The sequence below is a fragment of the Ranitomeya variabilis genome, chromosome 5, assembly GCF_051348905.1.
Source record: "Ranitomeya variabilis isolate aRanVar5 chromosome 5, aRanVar5.hap1, whole genome shotgun sequence".
Lineage (NCBI taxonomy): Eukaryota > Metazoa > Chordata > Amphibia > Anura > Dendrobatidae > Ranitomeya > Ranitomeya variabilis.
This window is the reverse complement of record NC_135236.1, coordinates 104763568-104786400: the sequence shown is the minus strand read 5'-3', so window position 1 is coordinate 104786400 and position 22833 is coordinate 104763568. Positions and strand designations below refer to the sequence as shown.

General features: G+C 46.7%; 1 protein-coding gene across 4 annotated transcripts in view; it reads right to left on the bottom strand.

Annotated features, from left to right (window-relative positions):
* Positions 1 to 16679, bottom strand: part of C5H2orf42 (chromosome 5 C2orf42 homolog) — a 41068-nt gene extending 24389 nt beyond the window's left edge. The window contains exons 1-3 of one of the 4 annotated variants that reach the window (XM_077263086.1): positions 16438 to 16679; positions 11810 to 12645; positions 7092 to 7217 (exon numbers count right to left, since the gene is read on the bottom strand). In XM_077263086.1, coding sequence (XP_077119201.1) covers positions 7092 to 7217; positions 11810 to 12632 — 949 coding nt within the window. In that variant the 5' untranslated portion in view covers positions 12633 to 12645; positions 16438 to 16679. Of the gene's footprint in view, positions 1 to 7091; positions 7218 to 11809; positions 12646 to 15276; positions 16318 to 16343; positions 16404 to 16437 lie in introns of those variants that run through there. The other 3 variants (XM_077263085.1, XM_077263084.1, XM_077263087.1) reach the window with 3 other exon arrangements.
* Between the last annotated feature and the right edge of the window lie 6154 nt (positions 16680 to 22833).

Below are 22833 nucleotides of genomic sequence, written 5' to 3'. Positions count from 1 at the left end.
CAGACAGGGCTCCTACCTGTCTATGGGAAGGATCAGTGGCGTAGGAAAAGGGGTGCGGGGGGGAGGCGGTCCGCCCCGGGTGGCACAATGCGGGGGGCGGCACAATGCGGCGGTGAGTCAGTGGCGTATCTAGGGGGGCGCAGCCGGCAGGGGGGCGCAGTCGGGCCGCCTAAAGCGGCGGTCCGCAGTGTCTCCCCCGGCGGCTGCATTCTGTCACCCCCCGCACTGGGAGTCAGCTGTTCTCTGTGCCGACTGTCAAGCTGACAGCCGGCACAGAGAAGCTGCGGCGCGCCGGCTCCCAGTGTTCAATTGTACTCGTATCTGTGATGCGAGTACAATTGAAGCTCTGACTGCCGGGTCAGAGCGACGCCAGCAGCGTGATCAGGTCATGTGATCACGCTGCTGACGTCACTCACCTGCGCGGCAGAGCAGGAGCTGCAGATCGACCAGGAGACACAGAGCGGTGGAAAGTGCTCCAGTGGAGCTGAAGACACCGAAGGTGCAGGGGGGGGATTTACTGTGAGTGGGGATGGGGGGCATATAATATTGTGGGGGGATTTACTGTGAGTGGGGATGGGGGGCATATAATATTGTGGGGGGATTTACTGTGAGTGGGGATGGGGGGCATATATTGTGGGGGGGGGATTTACTGTGAGTGGGGATGGGGGCATATATTGTGGGGGGGGGGATTTACTGTGAGTGGGGATGGGGGCATATATTGTGGGGGGGATTTACTGTGAGTGGGGATGGGGGCATATATTGTGGGGGGGATTTCATGTGAGTGGGGATAGTGGGATATATTATTGGATTGGGGATATTTAATATGAGTGGAGATGGGGGGATTTATTGTGGGGGGAAATTTAATGTGAGTGGAGATGGGGTATTTATTGTGTGTGGGGGGAGATTTGTCATGGGGATGGGGGGATTTAATGTGTGGGGGAGATCTGAGGACACAAAATGAAGAGCAAAGGGGGAGATGGGGGGGCATATATGAGGAAACAGTATGGGGGATGGGTGCAGACAGCTTGGGGTCAAACGGGGGAATGTATGCGGACACAGTATGAGTAGCGATGTGAAAAACGTATGTGGACAGAGTACGGGGAGTGAGGGTGTTGGGATGTGTGCATGCGTAGCATGGGGGACAGTGTAAGGGCACAGCCAGGAGGGGACAGTATACAAAGGAGGGGGAGTGTGATGAGAGAGTACAGTATAAATACTGGGCCCTATAGGGGGGACACAGTGTGAGAGGTCAGTGTGAAGAGGGGTCCGGTATAGAAAGGGGAGGTCAGTGTGAAGAGCATGTACCATAAGACAGACAGTGTGGGGGTCATATTTTATGCAGACAATATAGTGAGGGGAAATTTTTTATTCAGGAGCATTATAATGACACTTGTATCTTTAAGGGCGTCATGTGGAGATTTTCTGCAAAAGAGCGGAGAAGATGGAAGTCTGCAGAGACAGCTGTGGATGAGAAAACTCAACATGGGGAGAACGGCTCCAGAGGAGACGTCATCTATCAGGTACCTGGATGTAAATGTTATTTGTGATACTAACTCTCATGTTTTTATTTATGTTAGGAGCATTAAAGGGGATGTCCAGGTTTGTGATGAGTCTGCAGTCATTCTTTGTGACTGCAGACTTCTGACTTCTCACAGTGCGCCCTGCACACTGTCAGGATTCTCTGGTGCTGGCGATTTACATACATGCGGTCACGTGCTGACTAGACATGTGTGGCCTCACTCTATGAAAATGAACTGAGTGAGGCCGGGCACGTCTAGTCGGAATGTGGTCAGAAGTATACAAATCACATGCTTGTGCTGACATGACTGTCCACCGGCAAGGGAGAATCCTAAAAGTGTGCAGTGCATGCGTTGTGAGAATTCAGAAGCGTGCGATGTCAGGATTCAGCTCCGCAGGTTCCAGTCGTCGACACATGGAAACTTCACTCATATGCGATTTTCATACTCATGGTCCTGTGACAACGAGCTTCTCTTCTGCTTCTCTCAGTTTTTCACTGAACATTGGGAGCTTAAGGGAGAGGAGCTCGTCGGTACATGACTAAGTGTGAAAATCGCATACGTTCTGGGGGGGGGCGCCAAACTCGGGAACAGCCCCGGGCGGCAAAAGCTCTAGCTACGCCCCTGGGAAGGATGCATGCACCGCACTCCATCAGGCCGCGGTGCACGCTGATATTGGTAGTTCTTTGATGGCCTGATAAGCATTGGCGGCAGTGGTGAGCGGCAGGGAGCATGGACTACATTTCCCATAACTCCCTGCATAGCCACGCCGTCTGCAAGCACGTACGGCTCTCGCGGAATTATATTTCAAAATATGTGGCGTTTACGGCTCTCTTAGCCAAAAAGGTTCCTGACCCCTGCTCTGGGAGAATCCATGGATCTGAGATGGACATGGCTCTGAGCAGGGAGAACCATGGTCTTTTCGGCCAAAACGGAGCAATAAGGATTATATTCGCTCTGTCCTCCCTTATCTTCCTGATCACTGTTGGAAGAAGTATCAGCGGAGGAAAGGCATATGCTTTCTGAAATGTCCATGGAACCTGGAGAGCATCGAGAATATCGGGATTGTCGGTTCGGAACATTGAAGCGAATCTTTTTAACTGCCTGTTGTCTCTCGTAGCGAAGAGATCTATTTCGGGTATGCCCATTTCATGGTTATCATTTTGAAAATCCGATGATTTAGAACCCACTCGCCCTGGTGGAGGGTATGACGACTGAGGAAGTCTGCTTTTGAGTTGTCCACTCCTCTTGACATGAAGCGCTGATAGGGACGGAAGATTTTCTTCGGCCATAGTTAGGATGTCTTCGGCTATAGACATGAGAGAGCCTGATCTTGTTCCTCCTTGATGATTGATATAAGCTACTGATGTCATGTTGTCTGATAGAATTCTGGTATGTGTTCCGTGTAGCTGCGGAAGGAATTCACATATGGCATGATAGATAGCTTTTAGCTCTCTTTTATTAGATGAGTCATCTGACTCCGTAATTGACCATAGTCCTTGGACTAACTGGTCTCCTAAGTGTGCTCCCCAACCACTAGGACTGGCGTCCGTAAATATTGTGTTCGAGGGTTTAATTACCCAGGGAACTCCGGTAACCAGATGATTTGGTTCTAGCCACCAGTTTAGAGATTGGATTACTTCACTAGAAAGGGAGATTTTACCGTCCAAATGCCCTTGTAATTTTACCTCTTCATGTAAAATTGCATACTGTAAACGCCTCGAATGGAACTGAGCCCAAGGTACAGCTGGGATACACGATGTGAAGGAGCCAAGAAGGGACATGCCTTCCCGCAAGGAAATTAAAGGTTTATTTATTACCGACTGGACTTTATTTCTAACCGTTATTTGTTTAGTTTCTGGGAGAAAACATCTCTGGCTTATAGAGTCTAATATAATCCCCAGAAATGTTTGCCGAGTTGTTGGAAATAGCCTAGATTTTTCCCAATTTATTAGCCACCCTAATCTCTGTAGAGTTGAAATCATATCACTCAATCGTTGCCGACATTGAGAAGGGGAATTTCCCACTACCAAAAGGTCGTCTAGGTATGGGATTATTAGGGTGTCTTTTAGTCTTAGATATGACATTACCGCCAACATTAGTTTAGTGAATACTCTTGGGGCTATTGATAGTCCAAAGGGCATTGCTGTATACTGAAAGTGCCGAATACATCCCTTCAATACAATTGCCACGCGGAGATATTGTTGGTGTTCCATAAAGATTGGTAGATGATAATACGCATCTTTAAGGTCAAGAACCGTCATAAAGCAATGGGGAAACAGGAGTTTTATGGTGGATCGGATAGACTCCATTTTAAAGGTTTGATTTTCTAAGAAGGTGTTTAACTTTCTAAGGTTTATAATGGTTCTGAATGATCCATCCGGTTTTGGTATTAAAAATAAAGGGGAATAAAACCCTTTACCCTCCTGAAGAAATGGAACTTCCACCAAAACCCCCTTGGATAGAAGATTCATTACTTCTTGCTCCAACGCCTCCTGTTGCGATTGTGATTTTAATGAAGTCAATAGAAATGAGTCCAGAGGGACTCGGGAAAATTTTAATTTTAAGCCAGAGGTGACGAGATTATTTGCCCAACTATTTGAGTTTATCTGCCGCCATTTATCTGAGAAGGAGGACAATCTACCTCCCACAGGTAGATCCACTCTAACGGGGTTTGTCCTCAGGTTTGAAAGGGCGCTTCCCAAAGAATGCACCTTTTTGTTTGGTGTCTCTAGTGGCCCAGCGGTCTTGGTTCTTAAAATCTTTCCTCCTATTAAACACGGGCTTCCGGAACGCTCTCCTATAGGACGGAAGGTAATTAACATTAGGGAAGCCCTTCTTTCTCTCTCCCGCTTTGGTTAAGATCTCGTCCAGCTTAGTACCAAACAGGTACTCACCCTGACATGGGAGGCCACACAATTTGGATTTTGTCTGGGGATCACCCTTCCATCCTTTAAGCCACAGGGCTCTACGTGCTGCGTTCGTGAGGCCCGCTGACTTGGCTGCCAAGCGTATGGAGTCAGCAGATGAGTCCGCCAGGAAGGCTGTAGCCCCTCTGATCAGGGGTGTAGAGGACATTAATTTGTCTCTAGAGAGACCGCTTTTTAGTCCTTCCTCCAAGTCATTCAGCCAGACTAGAATGGACCTAGCGGTGCATGTAGCGGATATTGCCGGCCTAAAGGCTCCCGTACATGACTCCCAGGCTCTTTTTAAAAGAGAGTCGGTTTTACGGTCCAGTGGGTCTTGCAATGAGCCCGAATCCTCTACAGGCAGTGAGGATTTTTTGGATGTGGATGCCACTGCTGCATCCACCTTCGGGGCTTTTGACCATGATGAGAATTCTTCATCATTGAAGGGATAACGCCTTTTTGAGGTTGGTGGTAAACCCCTTTGCCCCTGGCTTTCCCACTCTTTTTTTATTAGATCTTTTACCGCTGCTATTACAGGTAAGGAGGGCCTTTTCCTTTCTGACAGACCAGCGAACATAATATCTTGCTGCGTTCTAGGGACCTTAGAATCTTCAATGCCCATGGTGTTGCAAACGGATTTTACCAGGTTATCGATGCTATCGGTGGGAAAGCATGTATCTTGATCCTCATCTGAGGAAACGTATTCGCGGGAGATATCAGAGTCTGCATTTTCTCTATCAGACAACTGGTCAGACATAGGGGAAACATACCCCTTTCTTCCTTTAGTACGCGGCTCTTTGTCAGAACCACGTAGGGCTCGTAATTCCTCCCTGATCATGACTCTAATGTCTTCTGATTTAACCGAGGCTTCTTCCCGTAAGGTAGAGTCAATACACGGTTTACAAAGCCTCTTTTTGTGACTATCCGGAAGGGGCTGGAGACATAACGCACACTGCCTGTGTTTCGTTTTTTCAGTCCTTTTGGCCTAGGGTGTATAGAGGGAGAGGGAACAATAATCAGCCTAATAGGGTAGATATACACTCACCCCAGTGAAGCTGTCTGTGGAGGTACCAGCTGATGAGGAGGAGACTGAGGCACAGGTTGAGGAATAGCTCGATCCGACTTGCTCTTCCTAGAAGATCCGCTCTGTTTAGAGCGGCTGGTGCTGGCATGGCTGCGTGGAGTGGATGCGGTGGCTTCAATAGAAGACATCACAGGGTCCTGCGCAGAATCCATAGTGGACGCCGGAGCGATATTGCCGGCGTCTTTTCACATGGGGGCCGCCATCTTCTTCCGGTTGTACCCGGAAGTGCTAATCACTTCCGGGTCGCGGCCATACTCTATGCGCCTGCGCTGCCACCGGTATCAGCGCAGGCGCCGTCCTCCTCCTCCATAACCCCGGAAGCTTACCTGTACTTCCGGGGGAATACACTGGGGCTCCACGCTGTCTATGCGCCTGCCGAGGACGGCGCGACGCTGACCGTACCACAGCGCTTGCTCCCGCAGACGATTCCGGATGGCACCTCGTGAGCCAGCAACTGCCCGTCCTGGCCTCACGGCGTCGGCCAGCAGAGGGGGGAAACTGAGCCAGGACCCCCGACGCTGCTTCCAGCTCTGGAGCCCTTGCCGTCCTCAAAGGTAAACTGCGCAAGCGGCATCCAGGCTGGGTATCCTCTTCTCTCCGTGGATTCCCGTAGGAACAGGAAACCAAACTGTGGGAGCGAGGGGGACCGCCCCTTTTATCTCTCCGTAGGGTTTCCTGTTCCTAGGGGCGGATCCCCTCTCTCAGTGGGTGCTGTCGTGGCGAAGAGAAAAAAGGGCACAGATTTTCAGGAAAAGAACATCTCGCCAACCAAACTGAAGGTTTTACAATGGCCCTCACTGTCCCCTTATCTGAACATATTAGAAAATTTTGGGCTAGACCTCAAAATAACAGTGCCTGCAAGACGACCCAGGAATCTGGAAGAATTATCCAAGAAAGAATGGATGAAAATCCCTAGAAACAAGAATTCAAAGACTCTTGGCTGGCTACAAAAAGTGTTTACAAGCAGGGATACTTGCAAAAAGAGGGTGCCACTAGATACTAAACATGCAGGGTGCCCAAACTTTTGCATGGGACCATTTTTTTTCCTTTTTGTAATTTTTTTTTATTACCTAAAAAACTAAGGAAATGTGTCACCTCTATTTTTTATCCCTTTTAGAGATCATTTCATCTTCAACTTGCTTAACTGTTCACAATAACAGTAATTTTGCTCAGGGGTGCCCAAAGCTTTATGTGCCACTATGTGCACATGACATCTATTTAGTCACCATTTTCCCTGACGCACCTTCTTTAGTGTATCTTCCGTTGTTTGTGTGGCAGCGTTTTTTTTTTATTTATTTTTATTAGAGCTGTATATATGAAAAAAAAAGTGAGCGACTTCCAAACAAAAGCCGCCTGCGACACACAATCAATAGCAGTGATGCTAAGAGTGAGCACAAGGGTGGCTGGAGTGAAGGCTACATGCTGCGGTCCCCGGTGTCAGCCACCAATAACTCACCACTTGTTCTCATTTATGCCTTTAATATTTGCATCTCATTTTCTTTTGCGCAGCTGAACGAATCCGCTTATGCACATGGCCCCACATTGTACACAGAGGACTTCTGAGGTGTGTAGTATCTTTACCTGGAGACTCCTCATTTCTTGGTTTCTTGGGTTTGAGCATTGGCGAGTATTCTTCATGTATCTGCACCACGGTCTCTACAGTATCCATCTTATTGTCCGTCTCTAACACTGTGATCTCTTTTATTCCTGAGGATTTACAAGGAGGAAATAGTGAGCAGTACAATTAATGTGGCCTGGGCTTCACAGTGATAGCTCAATAGTGAAAACTAAAATTTATAGAGGTGGGTTACGTCACATGCGACATGAATTATTTCATCGGACTGCAGCTGTAGCTTAAAGGGAATGTGATTTTAAAAAAAATGTCTTCAACCATTGAAACATGCAAAGTATTAGGCTGTGCGCACACGTTCAGGATTTCTTGCAGAAATTTCCTGAGCAAAACGGGACATTTTCTGCAAGAAATCCGCATGGGTTTTTCTCGCGTTTTTGGTGCGTTTTTTTTTGCGGATTTTTCCGGAGGTTCCCAATGTAATAGTATAGTGGGAAATCCGCAAAAAATCCGCAACATTAATGAACATGCTGCGTTTTTTTACCGCGATGCGTTTTTTTTCGCGGAAAAAAACACATCATGTGCACAAAAATTGCGGAATGCATTCTAAATGATGGGATGCATAATGTATGCATTTTTTTCGCGTTTTTATAGCGAAAAAAACGCGAAAACGCGAAAAATCTGCAACGTGTGCACACAGCCTTAATCTTTTTCATTTAAAACAAAAATTACTATTTTTCAATGGTATAAAATGTGAAAAATAATCTAAACAGTTGATATTTTCAACTTTTAAACACTGGAGGGAGCAGCTACTAAGAAAACCTAGTGTACTGCTTAGTGGTAAAGTAATCTGGAGACATGGCCCCAACTCGGCCACCAGACAGGGCCATGGCCCCAACTCGGCCACCAGACAGGGCCATGGCCCCAACTCGGCCACCAGACAGGGCCATGGCCCCAACTCGGCCACCAGACAGGGCCATGGCCCCAACTCGGCCACCAGACAGGGCCATGGCCCCAACTCGGCCACCAGACAGGGCCATGGCCCCAACTCGGCCACCAGACAGGGCCATGGCCCCAACTCGGCCACCAGACAGGGCCATGGCCTCAACTTGGCCACCAGACAGGGCCGCGGCCCCCACCAGACAGGGCCGTGGCCCCCACCAGACAGGGCCCCCACGCTCCTGCGCCGAGTACTGAGTAACACAGCAACATTCAAGTGAATCATACAGTACAGACCAAAAGTTTGGACACACCTTCTCATTTAAAGATTTTTCTGTATTTTCATGACTATGACAATTGTACATTCACACTGAAGGCATCAAAACTATGAATTAACACATGTGGAATTATGTACTTAACTTTAAAAAGTGTGAAACAACTGAAAATATGTCTTATATTGTAGGTTCTTCAAAGTATCCACCCTTTGCTTTGATGACTGCTTTGCACACTCTTGGCATTCTCTTGATGAGCTTCAAGAGGTAGTCACCGGGAATGGTCTTCCAACAATCTTGAAGGAGTTCCCAGAGATGCTTAGCACTTGTTGGCCCTTTTGCCTTCACTCTGCGGTCCAGCTCACCCAAAACCATCTCGATTGGGTTCAGGTCTGGAGGTGTGTTTGAGGTCATTGTCCTGTTGAAAAACAAATGATGGTCCAACTAAACGCAAACCGGATGGAATAGCATGCCGCTGCAAGATGCTGTGGTAGCCATGCTGGTTCAGTATGCCTTCAATTTTGAATAAATCCCCAACAGTGTCACCAGCAAAGCACCCCCACATCATCACACCTCCTCCTCCATGCTTCACGATGGGAACCAGGCATGTAGAGTCCATCCGTTCACCTTTTCTGCGTCGCACAAAGACACGGTGGTTGGAACCAAAGATCTCAAATTTGGACTCATCAGACCAAAGCACAGATTTCCACAGATCTAATGTCCATTCCTTGTCTTCTTTAGCCCAAACAAGTCTCTTCTGCTTGTTGCCTGTCCTTAGCAGTGGTTTCCTAGCAGCTATTTTACCATGAAGGCCTGCTGCACAAAGTCTCCCCTTAACAGTTGTTGTAGAGATGTGTCTGCTGCTAGAACTCTGTGTGGCATTGCCCTGGTCTCTAATCTGAGCTGCTGTTAACCTGCGATTTCTGAGGCTGGTGACTTGGATAAATTTATCCTCAGAAGCAGAGGTGACTCTTGGTCTTCCTTTCCTGGGGCGGTCCTCATGTGAGCCAGTTTCTTTGTAGCGCTTGATGGTTTTTGCCACTGCACTTGGGGACACTTTCAAAGTTTGCCCAATTTTTCGGACTGACTGACCTTCATTTCTTAAAGTAATGATGGCCACTCATTTTTCTTTACTTAGCTGCTTTTTTCTTGCCATAATACAAATTCTAACAGTCTATTCAGTAGGACTATCAGCTGTGTATCCACCACACTTCTGCTCAACACACCCCATTTATAAGGCAAGAAATCCCACTTATTAAACCTGACAGGGCACACCTGTGAAGTGAAAACCATTCCCGGTGACTACCTCTTGAAGCTCATCAAGAGAATGCCAAGAGTGTGCAAAGCAGTCATCAAAGCAAAAGGTGGCTACTTTGAAGAACCAAGAATATAAGACATAATTTCAGTTGTTTCACACTTTTTTGTTAAGTATATAATTCCATATGTGTTAATTCATAGTTTTGATGCCTTCAGTGTAAATGTACAATTTTCATAGTCCTGAAAATACAGAAAAATCTTTAAATGAGAAGGTGTGGCCAAACTTTTGCGGTGTACTGTATTTCTGCCACAAATGAAAATACAGAATAAGATTCCACTGCGCTTTACTGATCTCCGCTGCCCCTTCCTTGCTGGCATCAGTGATCAAATCATTCATTGACAGATATCTAATAAAAATACCTTCACTGCATGGCACAGAAATATCACTTCACATGACTTGTCTCAAGATGGCCCCTTTTTAAAGGGATAATGTGAAGTGGGGCTCACTGGTTAGCACTGTTGATTTGCAGCAATGAGGTCCTGGGTTAAAATCCCACCAAGGACAACATCTGGAGCTTGTTTGTTCTTCCGCTGTTTGCATTGGTTTCCTCCCACACTCCAAAGACATACTGATAGGGAATTTAGATTGTGAGCCCCAGTGGGGACAGCGATGGTGACATCTGTTCAGGGCTGCGGAATTCATGGTGCTATATAAATGAGTAAAATAAATAAATCTGACTCGTACGGCCCGAACCACGAGCAGCATGAATCAGACCAAAGCTTATACATTTAGTCCCGACAGGCTCTGGTGTTTCGGAGGAAACTTTGTAAAGCCATGCATGGACCATGTGTGTGGGATGACAAGTCTAATGGGGGTCCCTGGCGGCTTCTCCCCACCCCACTGCCTGAGCTGACAGGTCTCTACTTACACACACAAGGACAGTGACAATGAGAGCGGGCAGGGAGAAGCCGCTGAAGACCTGCCTGGGACTGGTCCCAGAGACATACTGGGTTCAATTCATCGCCATTTTCCCACACGTGCAACTTTTAGATTTTTCTGTCTTAACTATGGAAGGGCACAGAGATTTATCAATTTTATTTTGGGGTGCATATATTGTTTTGATTAAAAAACAAAGACAAATCTGGGGTTTCAATTATTGTTCCATTTTGATATTTACTTTTGTATTTCATTAGTTTGGGCAAATATGCAAGCAGCAATATGAAATATGTTGAGAGGAATCTGTCACCAGGTTTTTGCTACTTCATCTGACAGCAGTATAATGTAGGGGAGAGACCCTGATTCCAGTGATGTGTCACTTGCTGGGCTGCTTGCTGTCATTTTGATAAAATCATCGTTTTACCTGCAGTTCTCTCAATGCTGAGCTCTCTGTAACCCCTCCCACATCAATGATTGGCAGCTTTCTGGGTACACTATGCATAGGCAGAAAGATGCCAAACAGTGACATGGTGGGGACAGGGTTATTCAGAGCTCATGAATATTGAGGACTACATGGCAGCAGTTTTTGTAGTCCTCTAGTGATATCTCCTGCTGATAAAACAGTGATTTTATCGAACCTTCAACAAGCAGCCCAGTGAGTGACACATCGCTGGAATCAGGGTCTCTGTCTCTATATTATGCTGATCTCAGATTAAATGACAAAAAAACGGTGACCGATTCTTTTTAATTGTTTTATTTTTTTACATTTTGTCGTTTACATTTGTTTAAAAATGGGGAAGGGGTAATTTACATTGTTATTGAATTTATTACACTTTTAAGTAAGGAACCTGTACCTGCGATAGCTTGGTTGCATATCCAATACACTGTAGTACTACAGTCTGTCAGACAACTGAACAGAATATTGGTTCCCTTAAAAGGACTAATTAACAAAAACTAAAGAAATGTGAAAAAATATAAAAGTCTGGCTTCACGAGAGTTCAAACATATCCACCAAAGAAAAAACACGACAAAAAAAATCCCAATTATACTTAAGGTAGAGTTCAAACATGGCAGACGCACAAACTTCTAAAGGCTCCAGGCTGCCATAACAATCAATCGGCACCCTGTGATGTTACGCAGCGAGCCGCCGGTAGCCGTGAGAAGTGACAATGGTGTTCAAGAGGTAAAACGGATGGGATCAGAGCTTGCTGCTGGCATGGTCATTTCATAGCGTGGGCTCATCTCGTAAGCCCGCCGACACATGTAGTGACACCACTGCTAACGAGTCGTCATCAATGTCCTTCATTCTATACTAGTCCCTTACCTTCAGACATAATGTAGAAATACTCGGTGAATTCCTCAGTAAGGGTATCATCACTGGCAAAAGCCCCCAGGCAGGTGTAGAAGTGCACACACTTCTCCTCATTCTCACCCTTTGACGATGTGGCTTTGGCCGTTTTCTGGGTTTCACAGGAACAATGAAACAGGTGGTTGGCGCCTTTCTGCGTGCCAGTTTTTTGGGTGAAGTACACATGGATGTAGCCAAGGCTGTTCTGTGGGCTCGGCTTGCACCGCACCACCAGGACAGATTTGTTCACCCTCTGAACCAATGGCCCCATGCACTCACTAGCGAGCACCCAGATATCCTGCTTAATTTCTGTTGGCATCTGCATAGCATTCAGCACCGAGCTTTTCAGTGGCAGCGGCTCCGCTTCAGTGTGACAGGTAACTGCCTGCTTAATGTGCTGGCACTGATTCTCTACCACCCCTCGAACTGCAGCTTTGAGACAAGACGGAGCAAAACAGCGCCCAGAGCTGATCTGGGTAATGATTGTCCCCTCTGCAGTCTGTATGGTGGTCTCAGAAATACCCAGGACCACCAGGCATCTGTGATCAGGACCGCGGTCCCTTTGCCTCACTGAGAATATCTGCATATCAGATCCGGTAAGAAGCTTCACGGCATCTCGAGGAGGAGGCTTGTTGTTTCGACAACGGAAGACGGTGCCACAGCTCTTGTTCTTGCAGCTCAGGCCACGGGTCCCATTGTAAGTACCACAGTGCGGGCATTTCCGAACACCTCGTAGGGTAGGTTTTCCCAGGTTAGAGAGAAAATCAGGGACTTTTGGTTTCCCAGGACTTGGTTCCATATTGATATATACCCTAAAATGAGAAAACAATCACATTTAGATAATCCATCATTTCCTAATATACCTAAGAATGGATTGTGAACCCACTGTAAAGAAAAGTTTCCTAAATATAACAGAAGCTGTCAGACACTTCTCTTAGGGCAGCAGTAATGAGACATTGGCCAATGTCAGCAGGATGGATCAGTGACATTAGCGTACCCATCCTGAAAGCTTCAATACATCATGAAAGGCTTATTCCTACATATGAAGGTTAGCAACTTTCCAGAAGATAAAGGATAATTTCATGATCAGTGGGGGGTCCAACCGTTGGGAGCCTCACTGATCCTGAGACTGGAGCTCTGTAGAACCACGTCTGAAAGGATCTAGAGCACTTCTGCTTCACTCATTCTCTAGGGAAGAGTTGGAAATAGCCAAGTGCTGAACTTGGCCATCCAGGGACCCCACAGATCAGCAATTCAGCATATTTTCTGAGGATTTGTACAATGGGAATAACCCTTTAAGGGCTGTCTTATATTTACAAGAAACTTTCCTCTACAGTTCAGTCCAATCATCTATATACCTGGCACTTAAAACTAAAGAAAACAAGAAAATCACAATGCGGGGCACAGTGGGGAGGGGTATTGCAAAAATCCTTCAATATGCCTGGATAAAGTCCATCCTATGGCCCCTTGTACTGGTTATCATAGGGGGACAGCTTATCCTGAAAGATGACCCACCAGGGCACGTTTCTGAAAAAACCCTTTTATTTATAAAATATGGGTATTTATTGAAGGCAGGGGGAATCCACTCGGTCAACAGATATTAATCTATTTCCTACTGTGATGACATATCCTTCAGATATACTATAGGACCCCCACAACCCTAATAATAAAGGGGCTTCATCATCAGTAATGCCCTATGTCCTGCCCACACAACTCGGCTCCATAGACTTGAATAGCATTGCAGACTGCACAGACCGAAAGCCCCTCATCATCAGAGTTAGTGGGGGTTTGGGCAGTTGGTCCCCCACCGATCATGATGGCACATCCTTGTGAGATGGGGATACTGCTTAACCCCTTCTCGGCCTTGGGATTTTTCATTTTTGTTTTTCGCTCCCCTTCTTTCCGGAGCCATAACTTTTTTATTTTTCAGTCAATATGGCCATGTGAGGGCTTGTTTTTGAGGAACGGGTTGTTCTTTTGAACGACATCATTGATTTTACTATATAGTGTACATAGTGTAGTGGGAAAACAAGAAAAAAATCCAGGTGTGGTGAAATTGCAAAAAATTTGCAATTCCACAATTTTTGTTTTCTTTTTTCCCCATGTTCACTAAATGCTAAAAATGACCTGTCTTTATGAGTTTGCAGATACCAAACATGTCTAGGTCAATTTTTATTTAAGTAGTGAAAAAAAAAAAAGAAGTTTGCAAAAAAAAAAAAAAAAGTGGCATTTTCCAAGACCTGTAGCGTCTCCATTTTTCGAAATCTGGGGCTGGGTGAGGGCTTATTTTTTGTGTGCCGAGCTGTTGTTTTTATTGATACCATTTTGGAATAGATACGATCTTGTGATCACCCATTATTTCATTTTAATGTAATGTTGCACAGACCCAAAAAAAAAAAAAATTAATTCTGGAGTTTTGATTTTTTTTTTTTCGTTAAACAGTTTACTGATTGGATTAATTCTGAATATATATATTTTACACTTTTCACTTTCTTCAATAGTCTCCTTAGGAGACTTGAAGCTGCGATCGTCTGATTGCTTGTGCTATGCATAGCAGGGCTTCAGACCTTCCATGTGTAGCAGAATCGATCATCTGAAAGGAGCGCCGGCCATGTTGTGACACTCATTGCAAATAGGCATTCTCCTGTAGACCCCTGGTTGTCATGCCAACCCATCAGTACCTCAAGATCATGTGATGGGTGCTGATGAGCGGCGTATCCATGTTAAATGCCAGTATCAGAGATTGACAGTGGCATGTAACATGTCAACAGTAGAGTTGAGAGAATTTCTTCGGGTCCCCGCTTATTTGGGAAGCTATAGCGCTTACAGAATAAGCTCAAGAGGGATCACAGATGCGTGGAGCACCGGCTGATCAGCTCCATGTGTCGCGGCTGTGTGACAGTCACAGCACATGCATGGAGAGGCTGTTTGTTGGGCTCTCCATACATGTGCTGTGACAGTGACACAGCCGCGACACATGCAGCTGCAGCGCTGATCAGCCGGTGCTCCACGTATCTGGGGTCTCTCTGCAGCTTATTCTGTAAGCGCTATAGCTTCCCGAATAAGCGGGGACCTGAAGAAATTCGCTCAACTCTAGTCAACAGCCACGGGTGGATCATGATTCCACCTGTGGCTGTTAGGGACACATGACAGCAGATCAAATTAGCCATCGTGTGGCAGAAAAGATGCGGGTTCAGCATGAAAAAGAGGGAAGCGATCTATGATGTACCTATACGTCATAGGTTGCAATGGGGTTAAAGGGGTTGTCTGGTCTTCAACTACAAATTTGCAGTTAGTCTATGTGAGGAGGGAGCATGACCACAAATATGTGACTTGCATACATGCCGACTAGAGGGGAACAGCCTTTCTCAATGCAAGAGTATTGAGTGAGGCCGGATAAGCTAGTCGGAATGTGGTCAGAAATATGCAAATCGAGTACTTACGGTCACATGACCACTGATCCCAGGAAATCCCCACAGCGTGCAGACATAGCGTGACAGCAGACTTGCAGCCTAAGGCCAGAAAACCCCTTTAAAGGCCGTTTTCACACAACCGATAGTCACGGTCCAAGTATGAACTGTGACGTCAGAGGAGGTCATGGATCTTGTAACCCCAACACATGGCATCAGTGTGCCTGGGAGGCTGCGGCGCTCAGGTCAGGACACCGCTGGCTGGTTTGGGCTGTGGGGTTTGTACATGTGAATCAGCTCGTTCGGCTCCTGCACCCGGCACTTATACAGCAAGGCGCCCCACACTCAGCACTGCCCTTTACACCGTGACCACTGGTTCTGGCTTGTGCACCAACAGCCAAATTGTGTTATCGATAGCAACCATCACAACGCCGCTCCTGCAATACAGCAACTATGGCCCCGGCCAGGGTGTAAACTGCCTGCTGCTATCAGCCATTGTCTGGATCAGTCACAGAGACATAATATCTACATCACTGGGGGAAACTACAGGAGGGCCCCAGGGGCCAGGAGATAGAGGAGAGGGCCCCAGGAGACGGAGGAGAGGGCTCCGGGGACCAAGAGATAGAGGAGAGGGCCCCGGGGGCCAGGAGATAGAGGAGAGGGCCACAGGAGACGGAGGAGAGGGCCCCGGGGGCCAGGAGATAGAGGAGAAGGCCCCAGGGGATGGAGGAGAGGGCCCCAGGGGCCAAGAGATAGCCCCAGAGGACAGGAGATAGAGGAGAGGGCCCCACGGCCCAGGAGATAGAGGAGAGGGCCCCGTAGGCCAGGAGATAGAGGAGAGGGCCCCAGGGGATGGAGGAGAGGGCCCCAAGGGCCAGGAGAGGGCCCCAAGGGCCAAGAGATAGCCCCAGAGCCCAGGAGATAGAGGAGAGGGCCCCACGGCCCAGGAGATAGAGGAGAGGGCCACAGGAGACAGAGGAGAGGGCCCCGTAGGCCAGGAGATGGAGGAGAGGGCCCCAAGGGCCAAGAGATAGCCCCAGAGGCCAGGAGATAGAGGAGAGGTCCACGGGAGACAGAGGAGCCCTCTTCCTTGTCCATACATCAGCCCTAGGTCAGAAGCACCGGCACCTACTGACGTCACTTCCTGTCCCTGAACCCGCTCCGCCAGTCCCGCACAGTTCCGTTATATCTCACCCACTGTTGCCGCCTCCGTCCTGCTACCCGTATCCCAGCTCTTACCGACGGCCAGGGGCCCCTCTGTGCTCTGCAGGGCCCTCGCCTTCTCCGGACCCTGCTCCGGAGCGTCTTACAAACGCAACGCAGCGAGCGCTGTAACAGAGAAAGTGATTGCACGGCTCCGGTCACGTGAGAGTGACGTCACCCCGGGGACGACGGGAAATGTAGTTCAGCAGAAAGCTCGGCTGTGCGGCTGTTGCTCCTGGGGGAGGAGGGTTGTCCGTAACTACTGGTCCCAGGCAGCCAGGCCGCAGTATTGGTGCAGTTCTTCAGTTGTGTCACCCACCTAGACGTACGAGGACGGCTTGTGTCTTGTAATTGTGAATGACTCCATTCATTATATCACATTATGTACTTGAAAATATATAAAAAAAATGTTAAGTGATGTTAAGCGTCTGTGTATTTTCTTCGAACTTTTATATATGTGGCAGCACAGGCTGTTTGCCAGGAATGATGCTAGGGAGATCATGCAGATCCCACCGCTGTCACCGGATTGTCAGGGGAACAACGCTCCGCTGCCTCCAACCGTCAGGACAATTACGCAGATGGCTGATGGACAAGATGGCGGCAGCTCCCACTACTAGGCCTGATATTAGGGGACGCACAGTGAATGTACAGTATTGTCAAGGTGAAAATATATTTTCTTATATACTTTTGTATTTTTATACTCTTATACTGTGAAACAATAAGTTTTTCCTAATTGCTGCTAATGCAAATGTAATTGTATTTAAAGATGGCCGCCAGTGTTCAGTTTCGTTTCAGTTTAGTGACCGAAGGGTTAAGATTCATTTCTTTGGAAATTGAAACTTAGAGAAGTAAAGAAGAGGAGGAATCCACCAGAAGACGTCCAGCGAATCAGGAGGAGATTGAGCACTGGACGTATGCTGCTGAAACCCCGCCTATTGCATTCCCTTTTAGTATTGTGTATTTTAGAATAAAGTCAGTTGTTGTGACCGTTGCAGACATGAGTAGATGCACGGGCATTCAATTGAGATTGAATCAGCACCTTGTCTGAGTCATTCTTACCCGGTACCAGATGCTCAGCTCATACTTTAATTTGGAATGACTGGTGAAGGAAGGTTATTTGTCGTTACGACCCCGACAGTATATACACCTCCAATTACACTCATGGAATATACATATGCCCCGATACAGTCACAATAACAAATGGAACCACTAGCTGCCACCTCAGTCTTCCATATTGGTCAACAAGACATCCGTTACAGGTGGGGGATGGCTTCAGGGGTGCGGTTTAGAGAGCAAGAGGAACAGAGCTATTACATTTTATATATTTAATCCGGAAAGGTAGGAAGCGTATATAAAAATATACAAAGATGATACAAAATGGAAGCAAAACAATACGATATATACAGTGGGGCAAAAAAGTATTTAGTCATTCAGCAATAGTGCAAGTTCCTCCACTTAAAAAGATGAGAGGCGTCTGTAATTTACATCATAGGTAGACCTCAACTATGGGAGACAAACTGAGAAAAAAAAATCCAGAAAATCACATTGTCTGTTTTTTTATCATTTTATTTGCATATTACGGTGGAAAATAAGTATTTGGTCAGAAACAAAATTTCATCTCAATACTTTGTAATATATCCTTTGTTGGCAATGACAGAGGTCAAACGTTTTCTGTAAGTCTTCACAAGGTTGCCACACACTGTTGTTGGTATGTTGGCCCATTCCTCCATGCAGATCTCCTCTAGAGCAGTGATGTTTTTGGCTTTTCGCTTGGCAACACGGACTTTCAACTCCCTCCAAAGGTTTTCTATAGGGTTGAGATCTGGAGACTGGCTAGGCCACTCCAGGACCATGAAATGCTTCTTAGGAAGCCACTCCTTCGTTGCCCTGGTGGTGTGCTTTGGATCATTGTCATGTTGAAAGACCCAGCCACGTTTCATCTTCAATGCCCTTGCTGATGGAAGGAGGTTTGCACTCAAAATCTCACGATACATGGCCCCATTCATTCTTTCATGTACCCGGATCAGTCGTCCTGGCCCCTTTGCAGAGAAACAGCCCCAAAGCATGATGTTTCCACCACCATGCTTTACAGTAGGTATGGTGTTTGATGGATGCAACTCAGTATTCTTTTTCCTCCAAACACGACAAGTTGTGTTTCTACCAAACAGTTCCAGTTTGGTTTCATCAGACCATAGGACATTCTCCCAAAACTCCTCTGGATCATCCAAATGCTCTCTAGCAAACTTCAGACGGGCCCGGACATGTACTGGCTTAAGCAGTGGGACACGTCTGGCACTGCAGGATCTGAGTCCATGGTGGCGTAGTGTGTTACTTATGGTAGGCCTTGTTACATTGGTCCCAGCTCTCTGCAGTTCATTCACTAGGTCCCCCCGCGTGGTTCTGGGATTTTTGCTCACCGTTCTTGTGATCATTCTGACCCCACGGGGTGGGATTTTGTGTGGAGCCCCAGATCGAGGGAGATTATCAGTGGTCTTGAATGTCTTCCATTTTCTAATTATTGCTCCCACTGTTGATTTCTTCACTCCAAGCTGGTTGGCTATTGCAGATTCAGTCTTCCCAGCCTGGTGCAGGGCTACAATTTTGTTTCTGGTGTCCTTTGACAGCTCTTTGGTCTTCACCATAGTGGAGTTTGGAGTCAGACTGTTTGAGGGTGTGCACAGGTGTCTTTTTATACTGATAACAAGTTTAAACAGGTGCCATTACTACAGGTAATAAGTGGAGGAAAGAGGAGACTCTTAAAGAAGAAGTTACAGGTCTGTGAGAGCCAGAAATCTTGATTGTTTGTTTCTGACCAAATACTTATTTTCCACCAGAATATGCAAATAAAATGATAAAAAAACAGACAATGTGATTTTCTGGATTTTTTTTTCTCAGTTTGTCTCCCATAGTTGAGGTCTACCTATGATGTAAATTACAGACGCCTCTCATCTTTTTAAGTGGTGGAACTTGCACTATTGCTGAATGACTAAATACTTTTTTGCCCCACTGTACATTTACATAACTTTAAAGGGATAACCAAAGAGAAGTACTGAACCTGATGTTGCAGGAACGACTTATCTTTCCGGAGGGAAGCACTTACAATGAACTATGTCTTCCAGAAAGAACGATGACAAAACCCCAAACTATGCTTTTATTAGATCACAGTTACAGACACATTAATTGTAGACTATTTTAGTTTTTTAAATGTCCCTTATTATGGAGATCTGAACATGGGCTTGTCTTATAGTTTATATTATATACTGCAATACTTCTGTCCTATGAGAAGCACCAAGATGGCAGAGGTGGGGGCCTTCAGCAGGCAATCACCTGAGATAGTAACCGCCTGAAATGGCAAGCTATCCGCACCCCGCGATCACCTTACAGGGGGGCCTAGAATAGACACCCCACTGAGGGTGTACCACTTTTGAGCCATGTAACCTATTATGACCATACAGGTTATAGACTGCTGAGGAGAGTGATACCTGTGTGCCTCATATCAGATGCATGTAGGTATATCATCTTTTATCCTTTTATGTAAATGTCCAAGCTATGGGGAGGACACTGCCCAGAAAATAACTCTGTGTCCGTACTTTATTATCCTGTGACTCGCCTCCCACAGTGTCAATGTGTGTCTGTGACGTCGGCTTTTCATCCTGTAGTGTCGCGCCTGCGTTGTGCCATTGTTGCTCCTCAGTGTTCCGTCCTTCTCTGGGCATGGCAGAGGTGCGAGTGAGTCACTTGTACTTCCGGTCCCAGTGTGTCTACTCGCTGGAGAATGCTGAGAGCAGAAGTACCAATGACTAGCTGGCACCTGCGCAATAGGAACATACAGCCAATGCCCAGGAAAAAGGCGTAACACTGAAGAGTAAAGACGGCACTGGGACTGCGCAGGCGCGAGATTACAGGATGACAGTGACACTGTGGGAGGGATTCACATGATAATGAAGTACAGACACAAGTTATCTTCCACGCAGCGTTCGCCCCAGAGCAGGGAAGAGGTCATTTATATAAATCAATAAAAGATGGCATCTGATATGAGGCACACAGGGATCACTCTCCTCAGCAGTCTATAACCTGTATGCCCATATTAAGTTAAGATAGGTCAAATGTGGTGACAAATTCCCTTTAACTACCTCTGTCAGACAATTACAGGCTTGTGTGGACACATGAAGTTTTCGATGCTGCATATTTTTGCGGTATCAAAACCCCGCGTCTTACAGATCCAGTAGAGTAGATAGGATTTATTCAAATCTCATGCCCACTGTGCTTCTTTTTTTGACTTGGTCCCATCAGTGACTCATTACAGGAGCATAAGAATCTGGGGATGAATGCTATGGAGGCCTCCTCACAGAGCGCCTTGATATCGGGCACAGGAATGGGACACTCAGGAAGTTAAGTCCATTCTGTTCCTGCATCACAAGACTTACTTTGGCCTCATGACCCCCTAGACATGTGATCGTGTCCTCCAAAAAAAGCTGGCACATATGGGGGTCAGGGAGAGCTCTTGGGTCTGGAACCTGTGTTCACATACTCTGATCATGTGAAAGGAGTGGGGGGTTAGAGCACAGCCCCTGCAACATTGGGTGATGACCTGCTGGATCAGGATTCCACTCTGCCTGCCTCTGATTGGATAAGGTACTTCAGTCACCTTCTAAAGAGGACTTGAAAACTCTAAATTACAGAACTTAAAGAAACCTGTTGCTCCGAAATTGCTTGTGTACGACAGGACTTGCAGCACCTTGCATGTAGATTGGAAGAGGACCATGATGTTACTAGGACACATGTGACATCTTCATCCATTAATAATATCTAAAGTACAAATAAATAAATCACCTGCGCTTGTGGAGTGGTAGTTGTTATGATCCTTAGTGGCTGAGGATCACAGAACTGACTAGCTAAGTTACTGAACAGAGAACGAGCTCTAGGGAGGTGGTAACTGGACTGACCGCAATCCTGATCCTAACGAACACACTAAAGGTAGCTGGTGAACGTGCCTGAATTCCTAGACGTCTCGACGCAGCCTGAGAAACTTGCTACCCCTATAGAGAAAGTAAGACCTCACTTGCCTCAGAGAAATGACCCCAAAGATATAGGAAGCCCCCAACAAATAATAACGGTGAGGTAAGGGGAAAATACAAACGTAGAAATGAAAACAGATTCAGTAAATGAGGCCCACTAATACTAGATAGCAGAAGACAGACAGGGAACTGTGCGGTCAGTAAAAAAACCCTATACAAAATATCCACGCTGAGAGTTCAAGAACCCCCATACCAACTAACGGTGTGAGGGGAGAAACTCAGCCCCCTAGAGCTACCAGCAAGCAAGGAAATCACATATTAGCAAGCTGGACAAGGACAAATAAATAACCAAAAAAACATATTGAACACTGATGAGCAAAAAATAACCAAACAGAAACTTAGCTTCTCTTGGTGAGACTGATAACGAAGGAATTCAGGAGAGATCAAAATAGCACTGAATACATCGACAGCAGGCAACAACTGATAGTCCAGGTGAGCTAAATAGGAAACCAGCTAACAGATAACGAGACAGCTGATCCAGCCTCAGACCTGCAGAATGACACAAAGAGCCACCAGAGGGAGCCCAAAGACAGCACTCACACAGTACCACTTGTGACCACAAGAGGGAGCCCAAAAACAGAGTTCACAACAGGTAGTACTGAAAGGTATCCTACATAATGCCTTCCATCATAAGGAAGTGCTGAAAGTTGGCAGACACTGTAGTTAAATGATAAGCCTGGGTCTTTAAAGTATTATACACATATGGATACGGACAAGACCTCCCCGAATAATCCACCCGATAGTAGCCCGTAATGCAAGCGTACTTATTACTGTAAACATATGTACTCACTAGGTGTAGAAGCAGGAGTGAACACAGCGTGGAAGGTAACAGTCGTCCTGCTTGAGAGCGGTGTTATATTGGGCTTGATAAGTGCGGGCTGCACCGTGGGGCTGCGGGGTAATGTCGGGGCCGGCTAAGCTGAAAGAATGTCCGCTCACTCAGCAATGTGTGTGAGCGGGGACCGCGAACTCCTAGCGTGCCCCGGCCGGAAGCAACGCCGGAGCCGGAGCGGTGTTTGTTGGGGGCGTGGTACCTGATGTGACGTCACAGAGTAGGAGGGCGGGCTTTGGACAGGGCAACCAATCCGACGCGTTTTGAAGGGTACACACCTTCTTCGTCAGGGATCCCATGCATTACGGGCTACTATCGGGTGGATTATTCGGGGAGGTCTTGTCCGTATCCATATGTGTATAATCCTTTAAGGACCCAGGCTTATCATTTAACTTCAGTGTCTGCCAACTTTCAGCACTTCCTTATGATGGAAGGCATTATGTAGGATACCTTTCAGTACTACCACTCCACAAGCGC